Source organism: Lagopus leucura, unplaced genomic scaffold (genome assembly GCF_019238085.1).
Source record: "Lagopus leucura isolate 7727_CA_CO unplaced genomic scaffold, USGS_WTPT01 Super-Scaffold_73, whole genome shotgun sequence".
In the NCBI taxonomy this organism is placed as follows: Eukaryota; Metazoa; Chordata; class Aves; order Galliformes; family Phasianidae; genus Lagopus; species Lagopus leucura.
Genome location: NW_024962252.1, coordinates 54,568,245 through 54,581,486, shown reverse-complemented (window position 1 = coordinate 54,581,486; position 13,242 = coordinate 54,568,245). Strand labels below are relative to the sequence as shown.

The 13,242-nt window shown below is 34.8% G+C and overlaps 1 protein-coding gene across 1 annotated transcript in view; it reads right to left on the bottom strand.

Annotated features, from left to right (window-relative positions):
• SYNE1 (spectrin repeat containing nuclear envelope protein 1) overlaps positions 1–13,242 on the bottom strand; it is a 275,315-nt gene that overhangs the window by 169,570 nt on the left and 92,503 nt on the right. Inside the window, exons 31-40 of the mRNA XM_042893607.1 lie at positions 11,506–11,656; positions 8,286–8,513; positions 7,669–7,767; positions 6,320–6,507; positions 6,085–6,208; positions 4,771–4,937; positions 3,458–3,611; positions 2,562–3,190; positions 1,830–2,009; positions 1,234–1,384 (exon numbers count right to left, since the gene is read on the bottom strand). Coding sequence (XP_042749541.1) covers positions 1,234–1,384; positions 1,830–2,009; positions 2,562–3,190; positions 3,458–3,611; positions 4,771–4,937; positions 6,085–6,208; positions 6,320–6,507; positions 7,669–7,767; positions 8,286–8,513; positions 11,506–11,656 — 2,071 coding nt within the window. The remainder of the gene's footprint in view (positions 1–1,233; positions 1,385–1,829; positions 2,010–2,561; positions 3,191–3,457; positions 3,612–4,770; positions 4,938–6,084; positions 6,209–6,319; positions 6,508–7,668; positions 7,768–8,285; positions 8,514–11,505; positions 11,657–13,242) is intronic.

The following is a 13,242-nucleotide window of genomic DNA, read 5'->3' as shown; positions in this document are numbered from 1 at the left end:
ACAGAGCAAACAGAGGGTGTCACAAACAAAATTTAGAACCACAAATAATATCAGTACAAAATACTCAGGAGAATTCAGTACAAACATGTTTAGAAAGCAATTAGACAAAATCATGGAAAGTTATTTCCTCAGAGCTACTACATATGCAGTGTTACGCTTGAGGAAATCTTTAAAGCACCTATTTCTAGAAGAGTTATCTGAAAAAGGATTTTAGTATCTCACATATAACTATACACACACGTGTGTGTATATATATATATCTAACACTGATCTGTTTTATATATGTATATAACAGATCAGCTACTAATCTGGATGCAATATGGCCATTATGGTTATTATGGTAGGAGTTGTGCAAAATAGTTATCGTGCTCCAACTACTTCAAGGTTTAGTTTAGGCTGCCATTGCAGTAGCAAGGCATTCTCTACAGAAAAAAGTCTCATTTTAAAGAGACATGAATTTTCACATATTTCTTTGACAGACAAGCTATGTTCCATCTTGCAGTTCTACTTAAAATGTCTATTAAAAAGATGCTATAAATATGCACAACTTAGAATGAGGTGTGATTGAAGAATTTTTAATGAAGAGCTTAGGCTTTGAAATAAAATTACTTTCCAAATCAATGGAAAGAATTTAACTCAAAGCTGTTATTCCTGACAAGCTAGATAGTGATTTATAATGTTAAGAATATGATTTAGTGAAATGAATGGAATAAAGGGATTCATATTCCTTATCTTTGCTCAATGGTCAGTGTCAACATTATATCACTTCAAATAAGTATCTTTAAGGAAAGGGACAGATATAAGAGCCAGATTTGCATTTGAGGAAACAGCAATACTTTTTCCAATAGTATTTCAGTCAGCCTTTTTCTTTCATTGACCATTCCAACCAATTACCCAATATGGAAAAAGGTTAAAGTATTTTAACTGGAAATACATCCTCGTACTATGACCAAAATATCTTCATAAGGTGTTTTATATAAAGAGCAGATAACTTATGCCTTTTCTATTTATTAACATTTTGCTCTTTTAGGTCCTAAAATGTTAAAATAGCAACAATGAAATATTCCTTCATGGACCTTACTAAAAAGGAATATATTCTTTCCTCACCAGAATCAATAAAATTTAAATCCTGAACATCAAGATCTGACAGTAAATTCAAGGAATTTTAAAGGTGGCCTAAGGCTAATCTCAAGTCAAGGATGATTTAAATCCCTCAAATGAAAATCTAGTTACCTTTGATAAAGTTCGCTTGATATCTTCACGATCCTTCCAAATGGACTTTATCACTGAAGCACTGTCAGCACTGTCTATGACTTTCATCACTGTTGACTTCAAGCCGTGATACTCCTTTATCAGATCGATAAGAATGCAGGACTGCTCCTTTCTGTAATGGAAAAAGCTCTGTTAGCACAATTCATTGTCACATTTCTGAAAGAAGGTGAATGAGATGTAGCAGTTCACCATAAGGGAATCAGAATGCAATCTGAAACACATTTGGAGTAGCCAAGAAAATGCATACACTTAGCAACATTTAGAATATTAACATTTAGTAGTCCAATTATCGGGAGCATTCCTTCAGGTTTAAAACATTGCATTCTACATCCCTGTTGCACTGAGACCAAAATAATCCACTGATAAAAACAGGCTTCCCTTCCTCACCTTCCATTCCGCAGAACAGCCTATTTCTGTTTAGGTAATGGATAGAAGAATATGTTTTATTCGATTCTCGGTGTTTATACAGGTTGATATGGCAAGAAGTCAAACTCAAATAAACGGGTCTCTTTTCCCCACTACAAGAAATCTCTCCTTGTTCGTTGTTCACTACTTACTTTTCCTGTATAACTTTCTTGGTATCCTCCCACAGTGATGCTAAATGATTGATCTCTTTGTCAATTTCAGGAGCAAGAGTTATATCTTTTTGGGCTATTTGCTTTGCTTTGTCCATGAGCCACTGGAGTTCATGCTGGTGAGAATTGAGTTCTTCATCCAACTGGTTAAAGATCCTCAATCTGTAAGTTAAAATGCGGGTTACAAATTTATTCATTTTCCCTTTCTGGTGAGAAAAAAAGAGGGGTAAGGAAGATAGAAATAGCTGTTCATAGAGTTATTGTGCATGAAGTTCCATTTTTCTAATATTTCCTAAAATATCTTCAGAAGATAAAATGTATCAGGAAAAGAAAAAAAAGTAACAACTAGGCTCAGAGTTTGATTTTCCTAATACATATACAGCTACACAAATCTGTAGAGATACATGTCTTCACCACACACTGTCATTTGTAAATATCATACAATATTTACATGAGTATTTTATTACAATAAGTGTTTTGATTCATTCAGCAGTCTTCAATTCTGAATGGAGAGAATCATCTATTTTGTATGGGATTCCTAGTGACTGCTGGGAGTTTGTATTCCTTTGAACAAAATAATGTGTTTTAACAAAGATTTTCTTCTCTGTTATTTCAGTATAAAAGATTTGAGGGACTTGTTGAATGTTGTGTTCATGTTCTTCCTCCATCCAAACATAAAGAAGTACCAATCTCAAGCATTAATATTGTTTTTACCTTTGCTGGAGGGCTTGCAGCGTTGCTTCTCTTAGGCCCTCCTTGTCAGCCTTTTCCTCAGTATCTTCAACATTCTTCAACAGTTCTTCTTTCCGTTCCATGAAAGATCTTCTCAAGGTTGCAAGAGCTTCTGCCTCACTCTGTTTTGTTCCGAGCAGGTTTTGAACTGCCTCCAGTTCTAAGTACAGATGGTCTACCACAGCCCTGCAGGAGGTCCTCTGCTCAGAAATCCCATGCTTTAAGTGATACTGGGCCTTAGTAAGTGAACCATCCAAACTGATGGCAATAGATTCCAGCTTGTTAAGAGACTGAATAACATCATGGAGGTCCTTCTCCAGTAATTCCGATTTAGCTTTGTCCATATTTCCTGTTTTCTCCACTGTCTGCCTCAGCTGGTGGAGCTTTTTTGATGCAGCATTATGGAGCTCCAGGAATACCTGCAGCTGATCCAGAGCCTCTTTTCTTTGGTTAGTTATTTGATTTGCCTCCTGGAATATCTGAAAGCAATCTTCAGTTTTCCCTTGCAATGTCTGTTGGTCCTCTGGACAGCTGAAAACACACAGTTTATCTACAAGGTCCTTCAGACTTTGTAACTGCTTTTTCTTACTTTCAATTTCCGTTGAATGGTTCTATGGGAAAGAAAGAAAATAGGAGGGCTGCATTTCCTTTTGCAACTGAAGGTTCAGAAAACATTCTATTATTGAATTTGCAAATAAAACAACTACTATTTAATGGATGACATAAAGCACAGTTCAGAGTTATAATTTTGTTTTAGTCTGGTCAAATGATAGAAATGTGTATGCGACTACAACAGAGTATTGGCTTTCAAGGACTGGTAAATAACATTATGCATGATACAATTTGTCTGGCTTTAATATTTACATCCAGAAATTTACCTTATTGTGAGATGCAGCTAATTCTTGATCAGCTGTGTTTATCTCTGAAGTGGATTGTAGTTCAGCAAGAAACTGCTTAATCCACTCTGAAAAACTGCAGAGGAGTTCATCAAATTGTCCATGCTCAGCAACAAGAGACTGAAGGAAGTTGATCCTATAAGATGTCAGATGTAAACATGAAAGCACTTGACAAAAATCACTTCTCAGAATTAAAGTCACAGCAAACTGGACAGCATAAAAATCACTGCAAGTGGAAGGAATCAGTAATCTACATTACAAATGCTAAGACTGCTGTGTTTATTACTTATCTGGGAAGTACCAGTTTATCTTTCCTTTCCTACCATCTTGTTCCTACCAACTGTTAGAAGGGCCTTTAAGCAACTGAGTCCTTCAACTTCTCTTCATAACGGTAGTCCCAGCAAAGAGGATGATATTCAAGCTAAAATTCAGTCCTCAGAGCATGTTTATGCTATCTGCAACAGTGTACTTGAGGTAAAAGTCCAAAAATGTAGGCTGAATGTTCAAGTTGGACTGAAATAAATGGAGGTTCAGAGGAAGAATATGTCCAGCACCTAGTAGAACTAGGCTTCTAAACATTGATCTTAAAAACGCCCTTGCTATCTGACCACTGCACATCTTTCCTTAGAAATCTCTCTACATGATTTTCAACATGAAATGATATGTAGAAAATTATTAAACTGTAAAATTATTGTATTAATAAAGGATCTAAAAGATGCCAACAACCTGGGCCTGTTATTTAAGTCACTTTGCAACCAGTAAAATGTGCATGTTCATCACCATTCAACTTCAATCTAAATATATAGTAACATATATTTTCAAAAGAAGAGGCAGCATTCCTGAGTCGAAGATGAGCCAGAAGCCTAACAATTGAGAATTTATACTATTCACTGAAAATGAAATATCCAAAATGGGTTTTATAGGACAAAGGTATAGCTTTGCACAAAGTAAATAATACAACTTAAGAAATGAAGAACAGATAGTACATATTCTGGAAGTACTTTAGGAAGTTAGTTGGGAACGTATAATTGAGGAAACAAAACATTAATCCCATTTCCTGCCTCATACTCCTTGTGACAGAAATCTATCAAAAAGTAGGGTGAAGTTATGCGAAACGACATGATAAATCTGTGAGATTCACCATCCTCCATTCCTAGAAGCACAGAGCACCCTTAAATCCTTTCATGTTTGTTTTCTTAATGGTTGTACTATAGAACTACATTTCAGAATTGAAATTCATGTTTTGGATATGAATTTCTCATTTAACACATAAAAAAATACTCTAAAGCACACACCTTTTATCAATAGTTTGAGGTAATGCTTTCCATCTCTCATCCAGCTCTTTACATTTTTCTTTTATTGCTTTCACACACTGTTTGGAAGCTGTTGGGAACAGTGACTCATTTAGTTGCAATAGGCTCACATAGACGGAAGCATGAGATTCAAAATCTGCTCGCAAATCCTGGGAAAACAATGGAATGTACAGCATTTTGATTCAATATGACATCATATTATGCCAAATAGCAATAATTATTTAAAAAATAGCTAAGGATTTCCAATACACCACTTTGAGAGAAGCGCATGAGTACATCTAAGTACTTAGAGGAACTGAGATCTATGAGAGCATGAGGGTACTCAGTATCTCTTATATAGCTATATCTTTAATTGTGATTCAGGAGGGATTCTTCAAAAGTCTTTTTGTTGGTTTTTTTTTGTTTGTTTTTTGCTGCCTTTTTTTTGTTTTTATACTTATGACAAAGTGGAGCATGAAAAATAGCAGTGAGTTTCTTTTCTGAACAGAAGATTATTACTGTGCATTTGGCTTCTTGGAGCTTTACAGATCTGGCTTTTTTAGTTTGAATGGAATCTGAAAGGCTCTAATAATTATCTTTACAGAGCTCTGACTTGGAGATTCAGCAGCATCCCAGCACCGAGGAACAAAATGTTACACCTAGCCATATGACTCATTTGGAATATGACCCACAAACATGGCTGGAGAAGCAGACAGCTACACTTGTGAAGGGGGTATAGTCTGTTAGGAGGAAGACTTTCCAAAATATATGTACTAAATCATCTTCTCTTGACTGTATGTGTTAATTTGAATGCAGGAGTCTTGAGAGCTACATACATATTAATTCACTTGGATGTGAAACATACTTTGAAACCAAACAGGGCAATCCCCAGGACAAGAGACATGAACATTCTGGAGAGCATCCAATAAAGGGCCACAGTTATCAAGGGACAAGAGCACCTCTCCTACGAGGAGGGGGTAAGAGAGTTAGGACTAATTAGCCTGGACAAGAGGCGGCTAAGGAAGCAGAATTGCTTAATAAAGGAATTTCTCTAGAGAAATGACCATCTGGGAAGCAGATCAATATCCTTCTTTGATAAATAATAGGATATATTAGAACATAATTTTTCTTGAGCAGGCATACTGTATTTGCAAATAACATTTTCCTGTCATTTTCTTGTCTTTGTGGTGTAGTATTTCCCTAACACATTTCTAAAGCCCAGAATCAAGTGACTTTTCAGATGACAGTTGAACAACTGAATCCTTTAAAAGCTACAGAAATGTGGGGGAATGTTTCAGTCTTTCCGTTAAAACATACCTGCAGCGATTGCAGTTCACCTTCCAGCTTAACTCTGTCAGCAGAAATATACTGCTCTGAAGGCCTGGCTGCAGCTTCACACCCTTCCAGCCAGATCTGGAAAGCACACAGCTCTTTCTCCTGCCTGAGAAAATTACGTGTGGAGCATTACCAAAACAAGCCCTCCCCTTGGTCTCATAGTCTGACAGCAGAAAGGTCTCTGTGTCCATCATAGCAGACGTAGTAGCTTACTTACTTCTGCCATCGAGCCAGAAGAGTCTCCAGCAACATTTGTTTCTCTTTAGCATTTTCTAATACCTTCTCATATCTCTGCTGTAATGCTGTAACCTCCTGAGCAGCTTTTTCTTTGTTGATAGCCTTTCGGGCACAGACTGAGAGAGAGGCCAGTGTGTTGCTCAGTTTTTCCACAGTATGACAAAGGTCCTAATGAACATGTAGAAGAAGGAGAAGTTGTATACGTAAACATCAAAGCTACAGTAATGATGTTGGAAAAAATTCTATACTTATACCCATAGTTTGACAAAATGCCACATTTTCCAGACCAGAAAGTCACTTTATATATTACATTTATCTCAAAATCTATCCTAGATACACACATCCCAAGTGTATCAATCACCACAAGCCTGCAGTGGGGAAAGACTATCTTATCTTATCTTAACAGTGTTAAAGAAAAGCCAGTCAGGAAAGAGAAGTGAGATATTCTGAACAGGTGTGCAGTGCAGAATGATCATGTAGGACAACTCTGTATCCAAACCCCCCATAGCATGCTTTAATTTATACAGATGCAGTAATTACAAATAGTCCCTCCAAACTGAGAGGACTGCAGTCTATGGCACGATAAGGGAAAGACAAGGAACATGTACAGTGAACTTCTGTCAGAATAGAAGATAAAGATTATCATGGCAAGAACATATTACAAACTCAGGAGAGATAAGGAAAGGGAAGGGAAGCTATGTCATCAAATTCGTAAGAGATTGGGTTTTATATATATTCTGAATACCAGTCCATTATTTGCTTTCTAATTATGATGGACTCAACCAAATGCTCAAATACCAAGAGGCTTCTAGCAGCTCAGAAAAAATCTTGTCTGCCAGAACCGTTCAGTTTCTGCATTGTCCAAAACAAACAAACAAACAAAGCAAAAAACAAAAAACTTCCAATTCATTTTTTAAATTTTATGTTTTTAATCAGAATTCTCTATATCAAGACGCAAGTTTCTTAAAAATCCTTGAGGAACAATGTATCCTAGAAATGTTTCTTATCTTTTTTTTTTTTTCATAATGCTCTAGATGCATAAAATTAAAAATGAAAACCTGAAGATTTGAATCATACTTTTAAGGCTTTCCTTTCACTAGAATGGGGAAAAGCCCTCCAAACATGTTGGAAACAGTGAAAGACTTAGCAGAAAATGTCTGCTGGAGCCTTCACCAGGTTGACCCACCCTGACAATCAGCCCTGCCTCCATCATAGGCTACAGGACTTCAGGCAGCCCCTGGCCTGGGGGTTTATTGGGGCTTTTGTAAGGAGCTCAGTGTGGTAGCATTTCCCTGACTCAGCAGCAGAAGTCACAGGCCACATGCTCACCGTGCAATCCTGTAGGTCTCCATACGTTGCTGATGATGAAGTGCATGATGTGAGAGGCTCAGCTAACTTAGTTTCAAATTCAGACACTGACTGCTGCACCTATGAAGAAAAGGAAATAAAAACAGTCTGTAAACAGCAAGAAATACAGTCATGCTTTAAATAACATTTTATAAATATTTAGTGCCAAGAAAATATTACATTTTAGTCTTTTGTAGTTCTGAGTATTTTTTGAAGTTAGAAATCAAACTGTACACAACTCCGTGGGACTGGGACAAGATAATGTTCAATTTCCTCATAATGTATCACACATACATGCTAACAACCAAATTACAGAATTCATAGATAAGTGTTTCACCACTGTAATATCCAGAAGACTCATACAGATTTTCTAAAAGACAGTGTACATTTTTCAGTGTGTATATTCAAATATCTTCCCAAGCCTGCTTTTTAAGTCTTTCAGAGCAAAAATATACCTGTGGAGGTCTTGCGATTACCTTAAAAAGCTACTCATGCTCTAGTTCATTCTAGTAAAATATAGCATTTTATATTCAATTTTGGAAAAACAGAACAATTCTATAAATTGCAGAAAATAACCCATTAGATTTTGTATTGTCTACCTGTTTAAGACTTTCTTCATATATTTTCTGTGCTGATGCATTCCCTGTGATGGTTCCTTCCAATCTCTGTGCGTGTTCTCTTAGCTCTTCCCAATACCTTTTGATATGAGTCAGTTTGGCTTTAATATGTGCGCATTCTCCAGAAGTAACAAACTGGGTAAATGATTTGGCTTCTTCTTCTAGTTTTGAGATTCCATTTATTTTACCGTCTATTTCTGTATTAATAACCTAAAATGTAAATTAATAGTAAAAAAAGAAGTACAATATTTTTTAACTCTTAGAAATATACTCTATTCTTCCTTCTTTCACCTTTGTTACCATTATTCTTTATTTAAAAAGAGGAGAGTTCATTGACTTATTGAAAAATCTAGTTATGAAAGTCTCTAATATGCCCTATAAGCTCCCTTTCTTTTTTTCTTAAAATCAGTCTGCCACAAAAAGGGTGCCTATTTTGTTTCCTTTTCTAATTTAAAATGATAGTGTGGTATAATAGAATATAAATTAATTTAGATGCTGAGTTAAGGTTAACGTGCTCCCAGGCAGAGACTATATAAAGAACTTAACTGAAGTACAAATTGTATTTTACCATAAAACTATTGTGACAGTGGCTTTGGTACTTTGCAGTTATTTTCTATATCCATTACTAAATGCGTAACTACTGACTTTATATTTCACCAGGTCTAAGACAATTTCCTCCTGTTGACTTTACTGCAATTTAGAGGGAGACTTGACAGCTACAATAGGCAAGAGATAAACTTCTGGTACTTTTTATTTGGTGGCTGCTTGTTCAGAAAACATCTTAGAACTTGGAGATTTTTTTGTTTGTTTGTTTTCATGACAGAGTTCTTTTAATTTCTGCTGGTGTAGCATGTCCTTGGAGTTCTCTCCAAAAAAGCTAGAGAATGCGTATCAGGAAGGGAACTGAGTGAGCCTAAATATCTCATTAAAATTGGAAGAGGCACCAGCATTCTCAGACATAATACTATTAAGATATGTGCTTGTGTGACATCAACCTAAAACTTTCCTGAAAATTCACCCTCATAGGCCTAAATATGCCCACTTTCTGGTATAACTGCAGTAAAAATACGGTACCTTACGTGACAGAACCTTACTTGCTCAGAAATGGCAACATTGAGTCTAGAATTAGTAGGGTGACAGTATAGGAAAAAGTATGTGGTTCTGTAACCATTTATGCATCCTTTTATGTGATATATTCTGAATTAATTCAGATTATAAAACATCTTTTTTGCATGAGAACACGAAGCTGAAGAAAAATAGTATATTTGCCTATTTTAAGCTGAAATTATCTAACAATGCAGCAGATACAAATTAGGCCGCACTTATTTACTCCCACACTCTCCTGTTAAATTCACTCAGTTATATAAAAGAAAGGGTATAATTGAGGCCTTCAGGATCTCATTGAGTCTGCCACCAGTTTTCACTCCTTGTGAGAACTGTCATTTTGTCCACCAGGAATTTCAGAGAAATGTGTAGGTGAAAATCTGGCTCTGCAGACATCACTTCAGACATCATTTGGGTTTTGTAAACGATGTCATAAAAAGCAGAATATTACCACTAATATTCATGATAATTATATTCAGCTGACCCCCTTCCTTTTTTTTTTTTTTTTTTAATATCTGTTCATTCAAATGTATCAGAACAAATTATTTTCTCTTCATTTAGCAAATCCTTACTAAAACGCTGTTCATTGAATTATGAACTAAAATATGCTGATAAGCATTGTGACACAAACTAATCCATCAGGAAATTTACACTAAAATACAGCAATATCTGCAAAATTAGAAACGTGCTCATGAAGGAGACCTCAGGCTACATCCACGTCTCGTCTGATGTTATCTAACTCATAACTGTTCATAAAATTGCTTAGTTCACCTGAGTTTCAATTATGAACCCTTGATTTTACCAGGGTTTTTTTTTTTGTTTCTGTTTACTCAAACATTTGAAACAACTACTTTTCAGCCATTTTCATTCTGTTGACATGTTTAAATGAAGAATTGTGCTGGAATATCCAGAAACTTGGAAGATGTTGATAGAATTACTGTTTATCTGCTTATATAACATGGAAGACCTTGTCTGAAATATTGGCCTGAATGCAGTGGTGGAGCTTATTTAGGCTCCATTTAGACAGGAAAGAATTATTACACTGTAATGCAATATTAATATCATTTAATCAATTTATTTTCTGTCTTTAACATTAGCATCCTATATAGTAACTACTGACAAATAAGAATAGATGACAGTGTATACCAGTGGAACTGGAACCACAAGGAAGCTGCTTTTGAGTTGTAGCAATGAAGCAGAAGAACAAGCATTGTTTTATCTTTCAATGATAAAATCAATAAAGTTAATTAGCTTGGTCTGTATGACCTTGTGATCAAATAAAAACAAAAATGTCTGTTGGTAAAATCTTTCCATCATACCAAATGATGGGATCTTTTTGAAATACATATCATCAATCAGGTGCATGACTGCAATAAGGCTGCACAATTTGGACTTTCTGAAGAGTAGGTAGGTCACAAATTAAAGAAAATTGTAAACACACACAAAAAAAGTCTGATCCCATAGAAACACACAGCCCCACGTAGGAACATTTTCTTAGTGGAAGGATATCAAGGCAGACTTTAAAATGGAAATGTTTGGAGACAATATGCGTCTTAGTTTGTAACGGGAAACTAAATGACACAGAATTTAGGACTTTGTAAATATAATTACAATAAATGGAATATAGATTTGCAAGCTACAAAAAGCAATAGTTCCTTTATTAGTTCATAATAAAACATACATAAATCAAATAATAACTTTAGCTTGAAAGATTAAAATGTAGATCAATATCCACTAGATGATGCATGTTTAATTAAAAAAAAAAAAACACCACCTATATAGACTTTGTATATATGTATCTACTTTTTTTGCTAAAATAAAGAGTAGAAATTCAATATTTAACTATATGCACAAAGACTCCATATCTGGAAACTAACCACTAACAGAGAAGGCAGAAGAATTTTCCTTTAGCTTAAGTAAAATGTTACTGTTTGGTATCTTAATACACTAAGCGTGTCATCTTAATATCATGCTTGTTCTGAAACGCATAAAATGTTTGTTCTCCTTCTTGCCTTCTAGGAAAAAAAAAAAAAAAAGAAAAAAAAACAACCAAAAATAACCCTGTTCTTTAATGCTCTACATAACAAGAACTAATCACCTTGATTTGGCTGATCTGTGTGTCCAAAGGAGATGAGAGTGTTTCCAAAGTTTCCAGTTCTTTTTCTTTTTCAGCTATCCAGGTGGACAGAGCTTCAAAATTTTTGCCAAAATGATCCCACTTGTTTTTCATCATTTCCATTCTTTTAAGACTAAAATTAACCAAATTAATTAGAGAGAATAAACAGTTTAATATAATGAAGTTGTCCATATTCTTGCTTGAATAAAGATGTAACTAATTCGGACTACAGGAAAGGCATTTTAAAATATCCTGGCTTTAGAAGACCAAGATATGCAATTCAATTCAAACCTGGCTCTCTTTTAGACAGTGCACCTGCAGTCAAACAATTACATTAGGCATAATGTGGACACCAAAAGGTGAACGGAATACAATTTCATTGACCAGTTGAATGTAAAGAATTTCATGACAGCAGGAAGTATATCATAGAAAGTGTGATTTATATGGAACTATATGGAATTTTGATTATATCAAGCATCTAAGAATAGAGATTACTGTGCACAGATGTTAGTTGACAGTCTTTAAATCAATAAAGTAGAAGTGTTATAATGAGTATATTAGAGAAATGTTTTTAGCTATGATTGATGGCTTTATTGGACTTGATTTTTTCTACAACAATCTGCCTATTATATAGGAAATCACTTTTTCCTGGGGCAATTTTTTGATATTGAGCCAAAGAATTAAGAGATGACTCAACTATCCCAAAGTGAATATATATATGTATATATGTAGGCTTTGAAATATATACATATATATCTCTAATGTATGTTTCAAAGCCAATATATGTCAAAAAGAGTCTGTATGTGAGCGATGCTTATATCTTATGGATAGTAAAACACCTCCAATGTTTGGTCACATATAAGAGGTCTAAGTTCCTTACAAGACCTAACGTTAACTTCCTATGTATAAGTTTCTGTTAATTTCTGGCCATTGTAAAGATATCAGTGCTAATGTAGGTCCTGCACGGAGTTTTTGTTTTGCAGTATACAAAAGCATCATTAGAAAAGTTTGAATATTACAAAATTCCAAAATACATTTTTCTTCTAAAAAACATTCATTTTAAAAGAAGTTTTTATTTTCATTTCGTTTTTCTCTTAGTAACACTAGAGGAAGCTGCAGGAAAATATGGCATCTAAAATTTGGCCTTGCTATTTTTCCTTTTTTATTTTCAAATAAATTTACCTTTCTTTTTACTGATATATGCACCACTTGTATTCAGTTTAAATTATTGTAAAAAGATTTTTATTGATATGAGTTACAACATAGCTCTTACACACTGATTGTGCGTTCTGCAGATTAACTATAGAGTGGTTCATTTTCACATTTTGCAGAAGAGATTTATTTTATTATCTGCTGTATCACAATACCACAGACATTCTGCATAATGCATACATTCAGCTAAGATTTCTTCCACACTGAGATCAAAAGGGAGTATCAACATAGCTTTCATTTAGAAGTAGATGGCTTTAAAATCCTCATTGTTGGAAGGATAAATTTCCTATATAAAAGAAGGAGGACACTAAAATCACTCTTTTTCTGTAACTTTGGAGAAAAAGGTAAAATATTCAGAAAGATATGGTAAATTTTTTGTCTATAAATCACTCTCATTACTCCATCCTGAAGAGAGTGAAACACAAAAAATAAATCAGACCAACGGCAATTAATAAGTTAATGTTGCAGAGGCTAGTTTTATAACTCTTCTCTGTTCAAAAACTGTTG